At 31.5% G+C, this 19,723-nt stretch overlaps 1 protein-coding gene across 3 annotated transcripts in view; it reads left to right on the forward strand.

Moving 5' to 3' along the window:
- The window catches only part of LOC140452009 (lachesin-like), a 461,558-nt gene that overhangs the window by 282,833 nt on the left and 159,002 nt on the right, over positions 1–19,723 (forward strand). For all 3 annotated transcript variants that reach the window (XM_072546020.1, XM_072546018.1, XM_072546019.1), the window contains exon 5: positions 15,945–16,103. In XM_072546020.1, coding sequence (XP_072402121.1) covers positions 15,945–16,103 — 159 coding nt within the window. The remainder of the gene's footprint in view (positions 1–15,944; positions 16,104–19,723) is intronic.

A 19,723-nucleotide genomic window follows, 5' to 3' on the forward strand; every position in this document is an offset into this window, starting at 1 on the left:
TTGAATGTCTGAATGCATTTTCTATCAGCATCACGTCCTACATGAATTAGCTAACACACCATCAATGCCACCAAAGTGTAGTATTACCCCACATATGCTTGCATGTTTCTGTATAGACCAGGATCCCTACTGTGAGGACTGCCTATAAGCCAATGTATTGTTGGCCGTATCCCGCCACTGGTTAGACATATACTTCATTCGGGATACCTAAGACTATCTAAGATAGTGCTTATCAAAAACAGTGCCACTAGAATTCTTCATTTTAAGCCATTAGTTTTCTGTCTTAGTTTATTTTCATTTGCTTCATAACTTTTAAAAATAGTTCAAAACTTGCAGCCCTTGTTTATGAACTTTATTACAGTACTGACAAAGAACTCTCCTATATTTTACAAAAGTAACCAAAACGGCTTAGACATGGTTTAGACCATTTTATTTTCTTTAAAATTCTATATTTAAGAAACAGATAATCGAAAATATAGGTTAGGTTTTGTAGTACTCCTGTTTATTATAAATTCCTTCTGTCGGAGTGACTAACCATCCAAAAGAAAGAAGAGTTATCCCAAGGTTTGCTCTAATTCCCTTTTTTTTCAATATTTTTTTATATTAACAATAATATCATCATCATCACTGGCTCGACAACCCTTTTTGGGTCTTGGCCTGTTCTAGGATTCTTCTCCATTCCGATCTGTTTCGTGCTTTTTTTCTCCAGTTTTTTATTTTTAAGGTTGTTATATCATTTTCTATTTGTTCTAAGTATCTCAGTTTCGGTCTTCCTCTTGTTCTTTTTCCTACTGGCATCTGTTTGAATATTTTGTTTGGTATTTCGCCTTCTTCCATTCTTTCTACATGTCCTATCCAACACAGCCGTCCTATTTTGATGAATGTTATAATATCCGGATCCTGGTATATTTTGTATAGTTCAGAGTTGTATCGTCTTTGCCATATTCCGTTTTCTTTTGTGCCCTTATATATGTGTCGCAAGATTTTTCTTTCGAAGGTGGCTAACAACGTTTCCTCTCTTTTAGTAAGTGTCCAGGTTTCTGAGCCATATGTGAGTACCGGTCTTATTAGGGTTTTATATATTTAGCATTTTGTCTTTCTTGCGACGTTATCTGATCTTAGGTGTCTAATTAAGCCATGGTAACATTTATTTGCAATAAATATTCGCCTCTTCACTTCCTCCGTAACGTTATTATCAGACGTGACTAGGGATCCCAAGTATATAAAGTTTTTTACCTCCTCTATGTTGTATTCTCCTATTGTTATATTTTGTGGCTGCCTTATTTCTGCGTTTTTGCTTACCTGCATATATTTTGTTTTGGTCTGATTGATTTTAAGACCACTATTTTGTGCAGCTCGTTCTATTTGGTCGTATGCCTCTATCATTTCTCTTCTTGATCTTGCGATTATGTCAACATCATCTGCAAATGCTAGTATTTGCACGCTTTTATTAATGATTGTTCCTCGTGTATTGACTGTTGTATCCCTCAGTATTTTCTCGAGCACGATGTTGAACAAGATGCATGATAGAGCGTCTCCCTGGCGTAGTCCCTTTTTCACATCTATTGTTTCCGTTAATTCATTTTGTATCCGGATTCTACTTTCTACTTTTAGAGATTCTTTTATCAGTTCTATTAGTTGTGTTGGTATATTAAATTCTTTCATTGCTTTTATTAAGAATTCTCGGTTTATATTGTCATATGCGCTTTCAAAGTCTATGAAGAGATGATGGGTGTCGATGTTATATTCACTTGTTTTTTCGAGGATCTGTCGTAGAACAAATATCTGGTCTATTGTTGACTTCTGTCTACAGAAGCCACTTTGGTATTTGCCAACTATTTTTTCAGCGTGTGGTCTAAGTCTTTCATAAATGACATTGGACATTATTTTGTATGCTGCATTCAGCAGCGTGATTCCACGGTAGTTTCCACATTCTAACTGATTTCCTTTTTTATGTAGTGGTACAATAATACCGCTATTCCACTCCGTTGGTAGCTGTTTATTCGACCATATCTTTGTTATCAATTCATGTATTGTTTTTTGTAGTGCGTCTCCTCCTTCCTTTAGTAACTCCGATGCTATTTGATCCGATCCCGGTGCTTTATTGTTCTTTAATTTTTCTACTGCTGCTCTAATCTCGGCTATTGTTGGTGGAGTCTTTTCTCTGTTGTCTGCATGGTTTAGACCATTTTATTTTCTTTAAAATTCTATATTTAAGAAACAGATAATCGAAAATATAGGTTAGGTTTTGTAGTACTCCTGTTTATTATAAATTCCTTCTGTCGGAGTGACTAACCATCCAAAAGAAAGAAGAGTTATCCCAAGGTTTGCTCGAATTCCATTTTTTTTCAATATTTTTTTATATTAACAATAATATAATGTAGTATAAATCAACATGTAATATTCTCTGTACCAACATGTAATATGTTATATTTTTTTTTATAAAAGTGTTGTGTGTGGGATAAGAATTATCCCTGGGAGCAAAACTTTTTCGGGCTCGGAAAAAACGCTTTGAGGTACGTTGAAATTGAAACCGTTGATTAAAACCAATATGTTTCGGTTTCATTTTTTGGCGTTAAAGAAATTTGTTCGCTTTTATGTGTGTGATAAACCAAGTCACAGACATCTTTAGAGCAAAATAAATCGCATGTTGTAGGGGAATGAGGAAGATTCAATTGGAAATTTCGAATGTGGAGCTCTGACAATAGCTTATATTTAACCGTATTGGCAGGGTGCTTAACGAAAACTTTCTACCCCCGAGAAAAAATATGACCGCAATCAAGAGTGTCTTTAATACCTTACTCGATTGGAGAACACCGCTTTATCAAGTGTTTTTTGAGTAGTCAATCAGTATACAAGATGATATTTTAATAACAGATTCTTAAACGCGTTTTATTCTAACGTGTGTTATAACAGTTTTCGGAAAAATATTTGAAGACCACAAGAAAATAACTTGATAAGTCACATTTTTGGCTTTCTTCGGGAGAAAATTTTTAATGTTTAAAGCTCTGTGATTATGTTAAAATATATCTTACAATTAATTAGTAATAAAAATAAAAAAAATTGATATATTGGTTGTAGGTTTACGTTTTAGTTTTTTAAATTATTGCATATAATATATTGCATATTAATGATATTAATTGTTTTTTATTCGTCTACATGGACTTTTTTGGACTACATGGAGTTTTTTGTCAAAAATAAAACAGAAATGGAGCAAATATATTTTTACTGCAAAAAGTATTAAATAAAACATTGTCATAAAAAAAACATTTTACAATATAATTCCAGTTTTCCAGTTACTTCAATACTTTGTCATGGTTTATTTCTTGTTTTTGACTGTAAGGTTGTCATAATAGGCCTTAGCTTTAATGTCACAAAAATATTTAAGAGACTGGAAGTCCTTGAGCTTCTCCATAGAAATAGGCAGCAACTCTGTAAAAAAATAGAAACGGTACAGAAAGTGTTAAACAGTCAGATTTTTCAAAACATTTACACTTGATTGTTAGAATGATATTGAACACCAACCTGTATAAGCAGGATCAGGAAGTAGAATCTCTCCTCTTAAGTTTTTGATTTGTTCTATAACCAATTTTCTCTTCTCTTTATTTTTGGCTTGATGGAACTGTTTTTTTGTCAATGGGGATGATAGCTAGTGTTATTTCTTCTGTTTACTCTTTTTCAAAGGCACTTGCTCCCATACCCATGCACCGTGAAAATATGTTCTGAGCCTTATTGAAACTGTATGTGAGTTTTCAAACATAATTTCTCGGATAGATCTGGATAGGTTAGGAAAGATAGTTTCTTTTTATAGACGAAGTCTACGAACGCTGTCCAAGACTTAATAATAGTGGGCTCATCTTCTACTCTTACGACTACAAAAGGAGTAGTCTCAACTCTGGAACACTCATCCTCATGACACCAATCTTCCGAAATCTCACACCTAGACTTTTCTTGATCAAAGCTGTATTTTTGTCCCACTCAAGGTATGAGTGTCCACGAATATAATATGTTATTTTTATCAGCTTTAGTCTTTTCCAGATTACTGACCAAAAAGTGGCAAAACTTGAATAGAGTACTGTTTTTGTTTTGCCCCGAGCACGAATCACAGAAAACATAAAGCTCTTCAACATTAGGATCAAGGATATATAACATATTTTATATATATATATATATATATATATATATATATATATATATATATATATATATATATATATATATATATACTACTCTCCAAAATTAACGCACCACCTAAGATGGACCATGATTTTAAAACTATATTTCTTCTGAAATACATTGATTTACTAGGAATAGACCTTATAACATGGAGAAAACATCATCAAAATCTAATCATTCGTTCAGAAGAAAAATACCTTCAAACTTTTGGTACATTTAAGGTAGTGCGTTAATTTTGGACATTAATGTATATATATATATATATATATATATATATATATATATATATAGTGGAAGAGAAATAAACAAACCTCGTCTGCACCTTTTTTTGAACATTTTCTGGATAGATATAAAAATAGCTCTCACTACTTGAAAGCACATTTATATTAATTGCCTTTTGTAGTAGACATCGTTGGTTTCAATTTTAGGGCATGGAAAATTCCTGCTATAATCCATAGTAATGGCTTCTATTTTTGAAGATTCCATAGCATTTTGTTTAGCAGTCCTCTTTTTCTCATAAAACGCTTGTTTTCTCAAGTGAAGTTTTTGTTTAGTTTCAAGTGTTTTTAGTTCTTAACTAAGCTTGCTCTGTACATGTACTTCCTCGTTTGTTTTTAAACTTAACGTTTTTTCCGATAAATCTTTAGCTTTCATAAGAAAAGTTTTGCATTAAATTATTTCTCTTCAGAAAAAACTTCGTAAAGAAATCAACAATTACGCATCTGCCTGAATATCAAATTAGGGACATTCGCCGAATAATATATGATTTTCATAAAACAGAAAAGTGTCGTCTTACTGTTAAACGGCTAAATATTCATATGACAGAAACTTCCTTAAGAAGAGTCCTTAAAAAAATGCAATTTAGATGGAGAAAAACACAAAACAATCGTAAAATTTTGGTGGAAAAAATGAAAATAACTTTAAGAGTAAAATATTTCAGAAGGCAAAATAGACTAATCGTTTATTTAGATGAAACATATATACACAGCGGACATACTTCGTCGAAAATTGGACAGAAGATTCCACAAAAGGTTTATGTTCTGTTATTTCTAAAGGCTTATAATAGTTCACGTTGGATAAATAGTCTAGGCGGGATCTGTTTTGGATTGGACATTTTCCATAGGAAGCTATTTTTTTGCTGGAATCCCTTCAGGATATGCCCAATATCGATAATCACGATATGCGCCCTTCGCAAACCCTGTGCTTAATTTTTTATTTTACAGAATCTGAAAACAATTGAAAATTTCTCATTTTTTTTTGCTCCTTTTTTCGTTTATAATTCGGAAAATATTGATTCTAGAAAAAAAATTATAAGAAGTTAAAAGTTTCGTTATTCAATTTTACACAATATTTTGTTAGCTAGAAATTGAAAATTTAATGTTTATTGTTGAAAAAATAGCAATAATTGGAAAAAAAAAAGTACAAAAAAATGAAGTTAATCCTTTAAATGTTTTCGCCTTTCTAAACTTGACTTACAAGCTCCATATTCCGCCTAGAAAAACCTTTTAATATGTTTAAAACGTGTGCTAAATTTTGTTAAGATAGGTCGGATAGGTTTTGCATAATAATTTTGCAACCCAGCCTACTGGAAAAAAATCGCAAATTTTCAAATTTATAGTAGGTCCTAAATAAGGCCCTCAGATAATTGCAAATTTTTTTACACATAAAGGAAGGCTCAATCTTTCAAACGCTTTTTGTAAAATTCAAATCGGTTCTCTAGGAGAGCCTAGAAAAATTTTTAAAGTTTTAAACATTTTTTATATATATTAGGCTTATAAACAAATTGAATAACTTTACGAGCTTTAAACATATCAATTTTAAAATTTATATACTTAAAGAACATTAAAAGACGCTTCTTTAAAAAAAAAGATACATTCGGTTTACTGGTTGCCGAGGTGTTGAAGGTCAAAGTTGGCATTCATTTGCCGTGTAACCATAAGTGATAGAGGGCTCGTTTTTAAACAAATACCCTCGTTTTGTCAAGTACTTTTTATATGAAAAGTTTTACGTAATGCGCTTCATGGCAACATCCATAAAAAAGACAAATAAAAAACCGTTTTCGCGTAAAATGTCTCTCGGAATGCATGAGAGGTGGTGGTGGGGGACATTCACTCGAAATGTGAATCAGCGAGTTCAAAATCATAGCGCGCGCTAAAAATTGCATTATCTCGGCTTCTTGTTAACCAATTTTGCTCTTTTTTTTGAATCGATGTCTCGGACGACAAGGATTTCAAATATCATATTTTCAAATACCATTTTTAATTGGAAATTGGGAAATTTGCAATAAACAATTGGATGTTAAACAAGTAATTGCATTTTTTCTTCATGCATTTTTTTTGAGCTTGCAATTTACACATTGAAGTAAATTGTTACTTTTAGTAAACAAATATGTATTTATAAATTGTTAATAAATAATAAGTCTTTTTCTTTTTTTGGAAGGACAAGAATCTTCAGGTCTTATTTCTTCCTCAAAACCTTCATTTTCTATTTCAATATCTTCATCCTCGATCTGTAAATTTAATGTTTCTTCTCCTTCATCTGTAGCTCGTAAAGTTATTCAATTTGTTTATAAGCCTAAAAAATGTTTAAAACTTTAAAAAATTTTCTAGGCTCTCCTAGTAACCCGATTTGAATTTTACAAAAAGCGTTTGAAAGTTTGAGCCTTCCTTTATATGTAAAAAAATTTGCAACTATCTGAGAGCCTTATTTAGGGCATACTATAAATTTGAAAATTTGCGATTTTTTTCCAGTATGCAGGATTGCAAAATTATTATGCAAAACCTATCCGACCTATTTAACAAAATTTAGCACACGTTTTAAACATATTAAAAAGTTTTTCTAGGCGGAATATGGAGCTTTTAAGTCAAGTTTAGAAAGTCGAAAACATTTAAAGGATTAACTTCATTTTTTTGTACTTTTTTTTCCAATTATTGCTATTTTTTCAAGAATAAACATTACATTTCTAATTTCTAGCTAACGAAATATTGTGTAAAATTGAATAACGAAACTTTTAACTTCTCATAATTTTTTCTCTAGGATCAATATTTTCCGAATTATAAACGAAAATAGGAGCAAAAAAATGAGAAATTTTCAATTGTTTTCAGATTTTGTTAAATAAAAAATTTAGCACAGGGTTTGCGACTGGCGCATATCGTGATTATCGATATTGGGCACATCCTGAAGGGATTCTTGCAAAAAAATAGCTTCCTATGGAAAATGTCCATTATGGTCTGAATTTCTACAGATCCCGCCTAGTCTAAAATGGGTTTTATTAAAAATAGTTTATTGATATTCAAATCAGGGACCATATCTGGAGATTATCATTCCAAAATTAATTCGGTAAATTACGAGAAATGGCTAAGAGAGATTTTAATACCCAACAGACCACCTAGTTCAGTAATAGTTTGTGATAATGCTAGTTATCACAATATACAGATTAATCGAGCGCCTAATTCCAATTGTTTGAAGAATGAAATGATTAAATGGTTGACACAACATAATATACCTTTTACTCCAACGAGTTTAAAACCAGAATTACATACAGATTGAACGAATTTAAAACGGAACATACAATTTAATATATGTCTGTTTGAACTGCATTTGAAATAGTGGACCAATATAAAACTTGGACAAAAATAAATCCATACCCGGTGATAGACATTGTATAAAATATCGTTCAACTATCTGTCTCCTTTAAAGGAAAGAGGAGCTTGCCTAATAGTCGGAGAGATAGAGCCGAAATTTTGAAGTTTGATGAAGTTGTAATTTTTTTCGGAAAAATTAACGATCGATAATATGGCTGGAAATTTGCCCAGAGTAAGATCTTGGTATAACTAGACGAAATCCCAAAGGGCGGATGCGAGAGTGGATACATAAGGGGTGGCGGACAGGGATGAAATTGCAATTTTTTGGGGAAAAATTAACGATAAGTAATATGTCCGCCATTTTCATGGCTCATTATTTAGCCCCTAAAAACTCCAAATCCAAAAGATAAAACGGGGTCAAATGTACCACTTGCCTGCGCATTTTAGGTCTCGGTAACAATTTTCAAACTGATTTTATTATGATATTTTTATACCGATTGATGTAAAATCTAATTTGTAGAATCCTTTCGATTTTCTGTCAGTTATACCATGAATTTTTCCAAAAATTTTCAAACGATTTTTCCGATAAGAAAAAAAAATTTAGAAAAACTTAATAATAATATCACATTCATTATCTGCTTCATTTTCAATCACTACTTCTCGAATTGATTCTGGCATCTGAGGTCCACTAAACCATTTGAATTTATATGTTTCATCTTCAAACTCCCAACCATGTTCTTCAACAATCAATTCTGTTGGTACTTTTTTTATGAGCATTTGTCCAAATATTTGAAATATAATGGGCTCGCAGTAGATGTTGGTGTAATTCATCTTGACATGGTGGTAAGCTTGAAGCATCGACATTTTTTAGTTTTTTTTTAAAGGCTCGTTCATATCATGCAACTTATACTGCCGGTTAAATAGTGAAAATCTGACATCGTTTACTTTTCTTTTTGGAATTGTTCTCGTCAGTTCTGTTCCATATAAGTGACATATGAAAGTTTCTAAGGTTTCAAAAACTTCATTACAATCGAAGTCAATTTCATCAAGTTGGATAAAAGCATCTTGATACTTATTACATTTAGCGCATGCGTCTAGAATTACTGATCTAAATGGAACGCGCATCATTATTATTTTAATATTTTAAAATAATAATGATGCAAAATTAATGTCCAAACAGAATTTGTAAAATTATAATTAACTAATGAAAAAAAAAATTCAATCAATTTGAAAGTTAAAAAAAATATTGAAAATATCTAAGTACAAAGTAAATTTCAAAACTTAAAAAATTGATAATTCCACTATTAAATTGATTTTTATTAATAATTATTTGTAAAATGTTAAAGGAATTCTACAAATTGAATTTTACCTATTGATAAATAGAAATAATATATTTTGTATTTGATTATTAATGTAATAATAAATCAAATTTTTCTTATATCTGAATAACCATTATTTATGCAATATAAATTTAAAAACCTTTTTATTGTAATAAAAAATAAGTAAAATTACTATTTGTTATACCAAAAATATTTAATAGTTAACATTATAAAATTACTTTAATTTAATAAAATATCAAATATCAAACATTTATTCAATTAAAAATTAATTCGTAAAATATTTATATTTAAGAAAAAAATGTGATTTGTAAAGTAAATATGACTTTAGTTTGAAAAAAAAAACATTATCATAATATCATTTTAAAACTACAAAATATTCTATAAAAGATTCAGACGATGACGTAGAGTTTTATCAAATGTTTTAGAAAAGTTTTTCTAATTTTTTTTTCTTATCGTAAAAATCGTTTGAAAATTTTTGGAAAAAAATCATGGTATAACTTACAGAAAATCGAAAGGATTCTATAAATTAGATTTTACCTCAAAAAATTACGAAAATTTTCATTTACGGAAATTTTTTTGGAAAATTTTAAGGAAAACTCTACTTGACGCTTCTCAGAATAGTAACAGAAGTGAGCATACAAATTTTCAAATCAATCGGTATAAAAATATCATAATAAAATCAGTTTGAAAATTGTTACCGAGACCTAAAATGGGCAGGCAAGTGGTACATTTGACCCCGTTTTATGGCTCTCTGTACCAACCCAGCTGTCCGCCCTTTTGGATTTAGAGTTTTTAGGGGCTAAATAATGAGCCATGAAAATGGCGGACATATTACTTATCGTTAATTTTTCCCCAAAAAATTGCAATTTCACCCCTGTCCGCCACCCCTTATGTATCCACTCTCGCGTCCGCCCTTTGGGACTTCGTCTGGTTATACCAAGATCTTACTCTGGGCAAATTTTCAGCCATATTATCGATCGTTAATTTTTCTGAAAAAAATTACAACTTCATCCCTGTATAGCCACCCCCTGTACCACGAGGGGCGTCCGTCTGTAAGGCAAAGTCTTAACCCAGTTACAATGAATATATTCCAATAGAGAAATGTCATATTACTGATCAGTTCAAAATTTCGGCTCTATCTCTTGGACTATAAGGAAGCGATAAGTGGTTTGACAGCATAATAACTGCTTGTGTAGTCTAGTTTTCACAGTGATTCTAGGCAACCTATTTGGGTGGAGTTTTGACTTGTTCTTGAATGAATTCAGAATCCAGCAGCCCGCTGAAGTATTGGATTTTTATAATATAATTATTTGACAACCTTTTGTTGGCCAACCACCTAGAGCGGAGTTGAGCCGAAATACATTGATTTCGTATGTTCCGTTTTAAATTCGTTCAATCTGTATATGAACTCGAATTAATTTAGGCAACGGTTAAGAATAATGTCAGTCAAAGGAATGTCACGTTTAAACTTGAGGACGTAAGAAAATTAGCAGAAGAAGAATTTAATAAAATCGGTATTAAAGGATGAAAAAAACAGTGTAATCATGTTATAAAGATAGAAGATGAATATTTTGAAAGAGAAATACAAACTGATCTATGTTCGGAAATTAATCCTCTCGTCATTAATCTTGGGGTCTATTCGAGTGACAGTGACTGTGAGTCTTCTTCTGACGAAGAGATATACACACTTAAAAATGTTTTGCATAATGTAATATTTTTAAAATTATCCACCAAATCTGGTGAAATCTATTTTTTTTTTTAACAAAATACTTTATTATATATATATATATATATATATATATATATATATATATATATATATATAAATTGTATGTTTTGAAAAAAATAACAAAAAAAATTTAAAGGATTAACAATTTATTATCATTATTTACAATATGTATTATAAATATATTTTTTTTATTTTGTACAGATATAGGAACTAATACTTAATATGCCGTATTTCCACCTCTTGCATCAATGCAAGACTGAATGCGATGTCCCATGCTTCTTATAAGTGTATTAATGTAGTTCTGGTCCATGGTTCCCCATTCTTCAATCGCTGCTAGTCTAAGGTCTTGTAGTGTCCTTGGGGGTAGCTGCCGGGACTGAATTTTTCTTTTGAGCATATCCCATCCGTGCTCAATGGGATTGAGGTCAGGTGAGTAAGGTGGCCATTGTAATCTGACGATATCTTCTGTCTATAAAAAATCCGCCACATGCCTCGTACGATGGGGAGGCACATTGTCGTCCATAAAAATAAATTCTGGGCCAACAGCTCCTCGCCACAAGCGTACAACAGGCCTAAGAATGGTATCAATATAAATTTGTCCATTCATGTTACCAACAATAGGAAGTAAAGGAGTTTTATTATTTAGCATGATGCCGCTCCAAAACATTATAGAGCCACCTTGGGACAGCTTGGTCAAGTCTATCCCGTCGATTTGGGTTCCTCCATCGCCAATCGCCAATCCTCCAATCGCCCTTCCTGGCGATTATCCTACAAAAGGCTAGTTTTGGTTTGATCAGAAAATAACATATTTCCCCATCTGTTGTCATGCCATTGTAAAGGTTCATTGGCCCATTCGAGTCGAGTCCTTTTCTGCTCTAACGTAAGTTTTGGTACAAACAATCGTCTTCTTGTAAATAAATTCGCCGAATATAACCTGTTTCTAATAGTCATAGAGAGGTTTTTCCGGGCAGTTAACGTTAAAAAGCGTTCTTGGACATTGGTAGTAATTCTGACTCTTCCGCGTTTTGGACGATCGCTAACAGAATTCGTCTCTCGATATTTTTTGACAATCCGAGACACATCACTCTAATTAACTCCAACCCGGACAGCAACGTCGACTTGTGTGTGGCCTTCCTCAATCAAAGTAACGATTCTAGCTCTGTTGAACTCAGATATCACTTGTCTATTCATATTGTTCGAAAACTGATGAACGCAATATGAATACTGAGAATCTTTGCGATGATTAAGAAACAAAAATCAAGCAATAAAATACATTATTTTGGTAGACAAAAAAAAACTCTGTGCAAAAAATTTCAAATGAGAAACGTTCAGTGGAGTTACAGATAATATGCAAAACATTTTTGAGTGAGTGTATTTATAATAAATTAATAAACTCTGTATTAGTTTATCTAAATAGCCCTTGAAAATATAATTTCGGTGTTTTTTTTATAAAAATACCACACAATAGCCGAGTTACTTTTCTGTTAAGTTACAAAATGGCCTGAAAATAATGATTTTTATTTTATTCTATAGCATTAACCATTTATGTCATGTCTCAAAATATGCACGCCACTGTTTCACAATGTTCTAAGTAACCTACAGTCCATCTAATTTACTTACCGTTGCACGTCATTATCATTGACAGAGATCGAAGTTGACATAGTTGCCAAAGTATAAAAAAATCCTGAATCCATTTTAAATCAAATAGGTCACAATTATTGTGCAAGTGGATTATACAACAAAACAAATTAATATTAATTTAATGTCTATATAATAAAGGCAATTTAATAAATTGCCTTTATTTAGTCTGTAAAAATTTACAAACAAGAGATACATGAGGCGAAGTCTAGCTAGAGCTACTCCACTTAACCTCAAGTTTACAAAATCAGTTTGAAATAAGTAGAACATGAAAAAAAAAATTATTTATAAATTGACATAAATAATAATATAATATTGAAATGGTAGAAATAGTCATGTGGCTACTAGAAAAATAAGATAAAGAAAATAATTTGTGATGTTATGTGATAAATGATATTAATGATAAATAAAAACAAAACAAAAATTCTAAAAATTCTAATGATAACAATTACGACAACAATATACTATATAATAATAATAACGTTACTGCGATTGTAGTAAAAATTTCTTATAATGCCGCTTCATGAAATCAAGAGATTTACCTCTTAAATTTTTTGTTAAACTATTAAACACTAAAACAGCATTGTAAGTAAACGATCGCTGGAAAATAGCTAGTCTATATCTTGGCAGCATAAGACTATGAGGATATCTCAGATCCAGATTATGAGCGTCTCCACGAAATACTAATTTGTTCCTTAAATAAATAGGATTTGACGACGAAATAATTCGATATATCAATGAGACGAGGTGATATTTGTATAAATTATCTATTGTTAGCCATTGAAGTTCTTTAATTTTGCATGATACACGATCATATTTTCTTATGCCAAAAACAAATCTGCAACAATTATTTTGAATTTTTTGCAACCTCAATTTCGTAACTTGATCTAAGCAAGGGTAAAATACCAAGAGCCCATAATTAAGAATTGACATAACCATAGTTTCACAAAGTAACTTACGCAATTTAAAGTTTAAAATGCCTTTGCTTCTATACAGTTGACGCATAACTAAATAGCACTTTTTTACTAAAAGAGTGACATGCTCTTGAAAACGTAGCGTACAGTCATATATGACTCCTAAGTTTCTGCAACTATTAACATTTTTTAGAGGTTAATTTTTTATAATTAGTTTTAAGTTATCCTGAACAGTGACTTTATAATTTTTTGAACAATATAACAAAGAATTACATTTTTTAGCATTAAGTTTAAGATTATGTCTAGTGGAGTAAGTACAAATAGATTCCAAATCCTGATTTATTTTTTGTGACGCTTGATTTACAGAGTTAGGTTCAAAAGAGAAATACAGTTGTGTGTCATTTGCAAAAGAGTGCAATTTCAGATTATTTAAAGATTTATACAGGTCGGATATATATATTGAAAAAAGAAGAGGACCAAGAACCGAACCTTGAGGCACCCCTGAATTGACAGATGCAAATTCAGATGAACTATTATCGATTATGACCTTTTGATAACGATTTACCAAATAAAATTTGAAAAACTATAAGGAGGTATCATTAAATCCAAAATATTTCAATTTAGCACACAGAAGAGCGTGATCAATAGTGTCGAAGGCTTTAGAAAAATCAAGCAAGATGACTGAGGTTGCTTTTCCTTCATCAAATGATCGAAGTATATTATCGGTTAAGTCAAGAAGCAGGGTCGTTGTACTAAACTCTTTTCTAAAGCCTGATTGTATACACGTAACTACATTATTTCTGAAAATATAATCGTATATCTGTTTATAGATAACCTTTTCTAAAATTTTTGACAGTCCCGGTAGGATGCTTATTGGGCGAAGATCATTAAGTGATTCAGGTTTATTTGATTTGGGCAGTGGTTTTACCAAAGCGTATTTCCAAGTGTCCGGAAAATAACCTACCTCCAAACAACAATTTATAATGTGCGTAATATAAGGAGCAGTAATAGAAAGGGAGAGTTGTAGCATCTTTGCAGAAATATTATCACATCCAACAGATTCCGATTTTAACCCTAATATAAGTGATTTAATTTCATCAATAGTGGCCATTTTAAACGAGAAAATAATATCTGGGTTGAAAATATTTGACTGATACCATTGGGTTGTCTCAGGACAACAATTTACAGGGCTAAAGACAGATGTAAAATAATTATTTATAGATATAGGATCTTTAAGCTCCTGAGGGATCTCTATAACTGGTTTATTTACAATTTTGAATAACCTCACAGCTTTCCAAAGATCTTTTTTATACAAAGAAGCAGACCGATAATTTAAGTAACCATTCTTCTCCAAACGGACTGCGTTAGTAACTGCGTTTCGAAGACCTTTATAGTAACTATAGTCTAAGACGTTTTTAGTTTTCTTATATTTGGCTAAAGCAGCATTACGAGTTTTCATCATATTCTGTATTGTGGGTGTTAGCCACGGAGCAGGTGGCTTTGTAATTCTTGATTCAACATAGGGAGCATGTTTATCAAACAGCGAAACTAACATATCATTGAAAATTCGAATTTTATTATCTATAAAATTTTCGTACAGTATATTATCCCATGACATTTTTTCCAGATCTGCGTTAAAAGAAGATATTGAAAAGTTTTTGTAATTTCTATATATCTTTAAAAAATTTGTTTTGTAATTAATATCTAAATCAAATTCACAGTACACTGCTCTATGGTCAGATAGTTTATGATCTAAAACGCCTGAATGTTTAATGAGTTTACTTTTATTTGTATAAATAACATCGAGCAATGTTTGTGAACTGTTAGTTATGCGCGTAGGTTCCTCTACTAATTGAACAAAATTATAAGACTGAAAACAATAATTTATTTGATTATCTACTAGCTGATCAACATTGATATCACCAGTTACAATAATATTATTAAATTGAGGTACTATGTGAGAAAGAGTATCATCACAGTACTGTATGAAATTTAGCATCCTGCACGCCTCAGTTCTATATTAATAGAAATCTTTAAATATTATTTCTACGCGTATATAATAAAATATGTCTAGTGGCTGTAATGCCAGCGTACTCGGCAAAGTGATTCTAAAAAAGAACACACCTACCGCCTAAATATTTCGTGTTGGTATCATGTGACCTCACGGACTATGAGGCGGATGACGTGCAACGGTAAGTAAATTAGATGAAGTATATGTACCAATTGCCAATTGCCAATGCCCGCCCTTGGTTCTTCATATTTGGCGACTACTTTATACGTACTTAAAAGTGTTAGACTTCAGAGCCTTTAGTGCAGCTTGACTGTTAGCGGCATGTAATTATATTAACATATTTCTTCAAATTATTTTGTAAGTGGCTAAAGTTTCTACTCAAAACATTTAAATTGTATACTGTGGATAATATTCAGTATTCGTATTGTATTTTGCTTAAATTAAATTTGGTCATTATAATTTAGAATAATAATGGCCAAGTAATTTTTAGTCATAAAATTAGAAAATTATATTAAATTATAAATTATAGAATGTGTGTTATACACTTTTCAGTGCCTCCAAATATAGATGACTCATTGAGCAGCAGCGATGCGATTGTGAGAGAGGGCTCCAACGAGACGTTAACTTGTAAAGCTACCGGATTTCCTACACCTAGCGTTAAATGGAAGAGGGACGATAATACCAAAATTACCATAAATAAGACCCTTCAAGGTAAGCCTTATAAATTATCTTTTTTTCTTTCGCGGTTACATTTTATATCCTTCTTGTTTAACGTATGCACCAAGTCAGTATTGACTCAAGGAAGAATGTACAACGTCGCGGCTTATCTTTAAAGTCGATGCTTGATATTCTACTCGATGTTTTTATAGTATATGTATATAGTATTTATATTACAATCTGTATTAGGTACTCTTTATAATATAATTGCGGTTAAGATAATTATAATTATTACAACAATTAGTAAGTTGGATTTATATTTTTTTATTTGATAAATACTATAGTCTACCAAATAAAAAATTAAATGAGTCATGTGAGTGATCAATTAAGTTTAGCGTATCGTTTAGCTATTGCCATGACTGTTACCACGTATATAAGTATACAGATTGAACGAATTTAAAACGGAACATACGAAATCAATGTATTTTGGCTCAACTCCGCTCTAGGTGGTTGGCCAACAAAAGGTTGTCAAATAATTATATTATAAAAATCCAATACTTCAGCGGGCTGCTGGATTCTGAATTCATTCAAGAACAAGTCAAAACTCCACCCAAATAGGTTGCCTAGAATCACTGTGAAAACTAGACTACACAAACAGTTATTATGCTGTCAAACCACTTATCGCTTCCTTATAGTCCAAGAGATAGAGACGAAATTTTGAACTGATCAGTAATATGACATTTCTCTATTGGAATATATTCATTGTAACGGGGTTAAGACTTTGCCTTACAGGCGGACGCCCCTCGTGGTACAGGGGGTGGCTATACAGGGATGAAGTTGTAATTTTTTTCAGAAAAATTAACGATCGATAATATGGCTGAAAATTTGCCCAGAGTAAGATCTTGGTATCATCATCATCATCACTGGCTCGACAACCCTTTTTGGGTCTTGGCCTGTTCTAGGATTCTTCTCCATTCCGATCTGTTTCGTGCTTTTTTTCTCCAGTTTTTTATTTTTAAGGTTGTTATATCATTTTCTATTTGTTCTAAGAGTCTCAGTTTCGGTCTTCCTCTTGTTCTTTTTCCTACTGGCATCTGTTTGAATATTTTGTTTGGTATTTCGCCTTCTTTCATTCTTTCTACATGTCCTATCCAACGCAGCCGTCCTATTTTGATGAATGTTATAATATCCGGATCCTGGTATATTTTGTATAGTTCAGAGTTGTATCCTCTTCGCCATATTCCGTTTTCTTTTGTGCCCTTATATATGTGTCGCAAGATTTTTCTTTCGAAGGTGGCTAACAACGTTTCCTCTCTTTTAGTAAGTGTCCAGGTTTCTGAGCCATATGTGAGTACCGGTCTTATTAGGGTTTTATATATTTGGCATTTTGTCTTTCTTGCGACGTTATCTGATCTTAGGTGTCTAATTAAGCCATGGTAACATTTATTTGCAATAAATATTCGCCTCTTCACTTCCTCCGTAACGTTATTATCAGACGTGACTAGGGATCCCAAGTATATAAAGTTTTTTACTTCCTCTATGTTGTATTCTCCTATTGTTATATTTTGTGGCTGCCTTATTTCTGCGTTTTTTCTTACCTGCATATATTTTGTTTTGGTCTGATTGATTTTAAGACCACTATTTTGTGCAGCTCGTTCTATTTGGTTGTATGCCTCTATCATTTCTCTTCTTGATCTTGCGATTATGTCAACATCATCTGCAAATGCTAGTATTTGCACGCTTTTATTAATGATTGTTCCTCGTGTATTGATTGTTGTGTCCCTCAGTATTTTCTCGAGCACGATATTGAACAAGATGCATGATAGAGCGTCTCCCTGGCGTAGTCCCTTTTTCACATCTATTGTTTCCGTTAATTCATTTTGTATCCGGATTCTACTTTCTACTTTTAGAGATTCTTTTATCAGTTCTAAAGATCTTGGTATAACCAGACGAAATCCCAAAGAACGGACGCGAGAGTGGATACATAAGGGGTGGCGGACAGGGGTGAAATTGCAATTTTTTTGGGAAAAATAACGATAAGTAATATGTCCGCCATTTTCATGGCTCATTATTTAGCCCCTAAAAACTCTAAATCCAAAAGGGCGGACAGCTGGGTTGGTACAGAGAGCCATAAAACGGGGTCAAATGTACCACTTGCCTGCGCATTTTAGGTCTCGGTAACAATTTTCAAACTGATTTTATTATGATATTTTTATACCGATTGATTTGAAAATTTGTATGCTCACTTCTGTTACTAAAGCGTCAAGTAGATTTCCTCAAAATTTTCCAAAAAAATTTCCGTAAATGAAAATTTTCGTAATTTTTTGAGGTAAAATCTAATTTATAGAATCCTTTCGATTTTCTGTAAGTTATACCATGATTTTTTTCCAAAAATTTTCAAACGATTTTTCCGATAAGAAAAAAAAATTAGAAAAACTTTTCTAAAACATTTGATAAAACTCTACGTCATCGTCTGAATCTTTTATAGAATATTTTGTAGTTTTAAAATGATATTATGATATTGTTTTTTTTTTCAAACTAAAGTCATATTTACTTTACAAATTACATTTTTTTCTTAAATATAAATATTTTACGAATTAATTTTTAATTGAATAAATGTTTGATATTTTATTAAATTAAAGTAATTTTATAATGTTAACTATTAAATATTTTTGGTATAACAAATAGTTATTTTACTTATTTTTTATTACAATAAAAAGGTTTTTAAATTTATATTGCATAAATATTGGTTGTTCAGATATAAGAAAAATTTGATTTATTATTACATTAATAATCAAATACAAAATATATTATTTCTATTTATCAATAGGTAAAATTCAATTTGTAGAATTCCTTTAACATTTTACAAATAATTATTAATAAAAATCAATTTAATAGTGGAATTATCAATTTTTTAAGTTTTGAAATTTACTTTGTACTTAGATATTTTCAATATTTTTTTTAACTTTCAAATTGATTGAATTTTTTTTTCATTAGTTAATTATAATTTTACAAATTCTGTTTGGACATTAAATAATAATGATGCGCGTTCCATTTAGATCAGTAATTCTAGACGCATGCGCTAAATGTAATAAGTATCAAGATGCTTTTATCCAACTTGGTGAAACTGACTTCGATTGTAATGAAGTTTTTGAAACCTTAGAAACTTTCATATGTCATTTATATGGAACAGGACTGGCGAGAACAATTCCAAAAAGAAAAGTAAACGATGTCAGATTTTCACTATTTAACCGGCAGTATAAGTTGCATGATATGAACGAGCCCTTAAAAAAAAAACTAAAAAATTTCGATGCTTCAAGCTTACTACCATGTCAAGATGAATTACATTAACATCTACTGCGAGCCCATTATATTTCAAATATTTGGACAACTGCTCATAAAAAAGTACCAACAGAATTGATTGTTGAAGAACATGGTTGGGAGTTTGAAGATGAAACATATAAATTCAAATGGTTTAGTGGACCTCACTGATACATAAGGGGTGGCGGACAGGGGTGAAATTGCAATTTTTTTGGGAAAAATAACGATAAGTAATATGTCCGCCATTTTCATGGCTCATTATTTAGCCCCTAAAAACTCTAAATCCAAAAGGGCGGACAGCTGGGTTGGTACAGAGAGCCATAAAACGGGGTCAAATGTACCACTTGCCTGCG

Source organism: Diabrotica undecimpunctata, chromosome 10 (genome assembly GCF_040954645.1).
Source record: "Diabrotica undecimpunctata isolate CICGRU chromosome 10, icDiaUnde3, whole genome shotgun sequence".
NCBI classification, from domain to species: domain Eukaryota; kingdom Metazoa; phylum Arthropoda; class Insecta; order Coleoptera; family Chrysomelidae; genus Diabrotica; species Diabrotica undecimpunctata.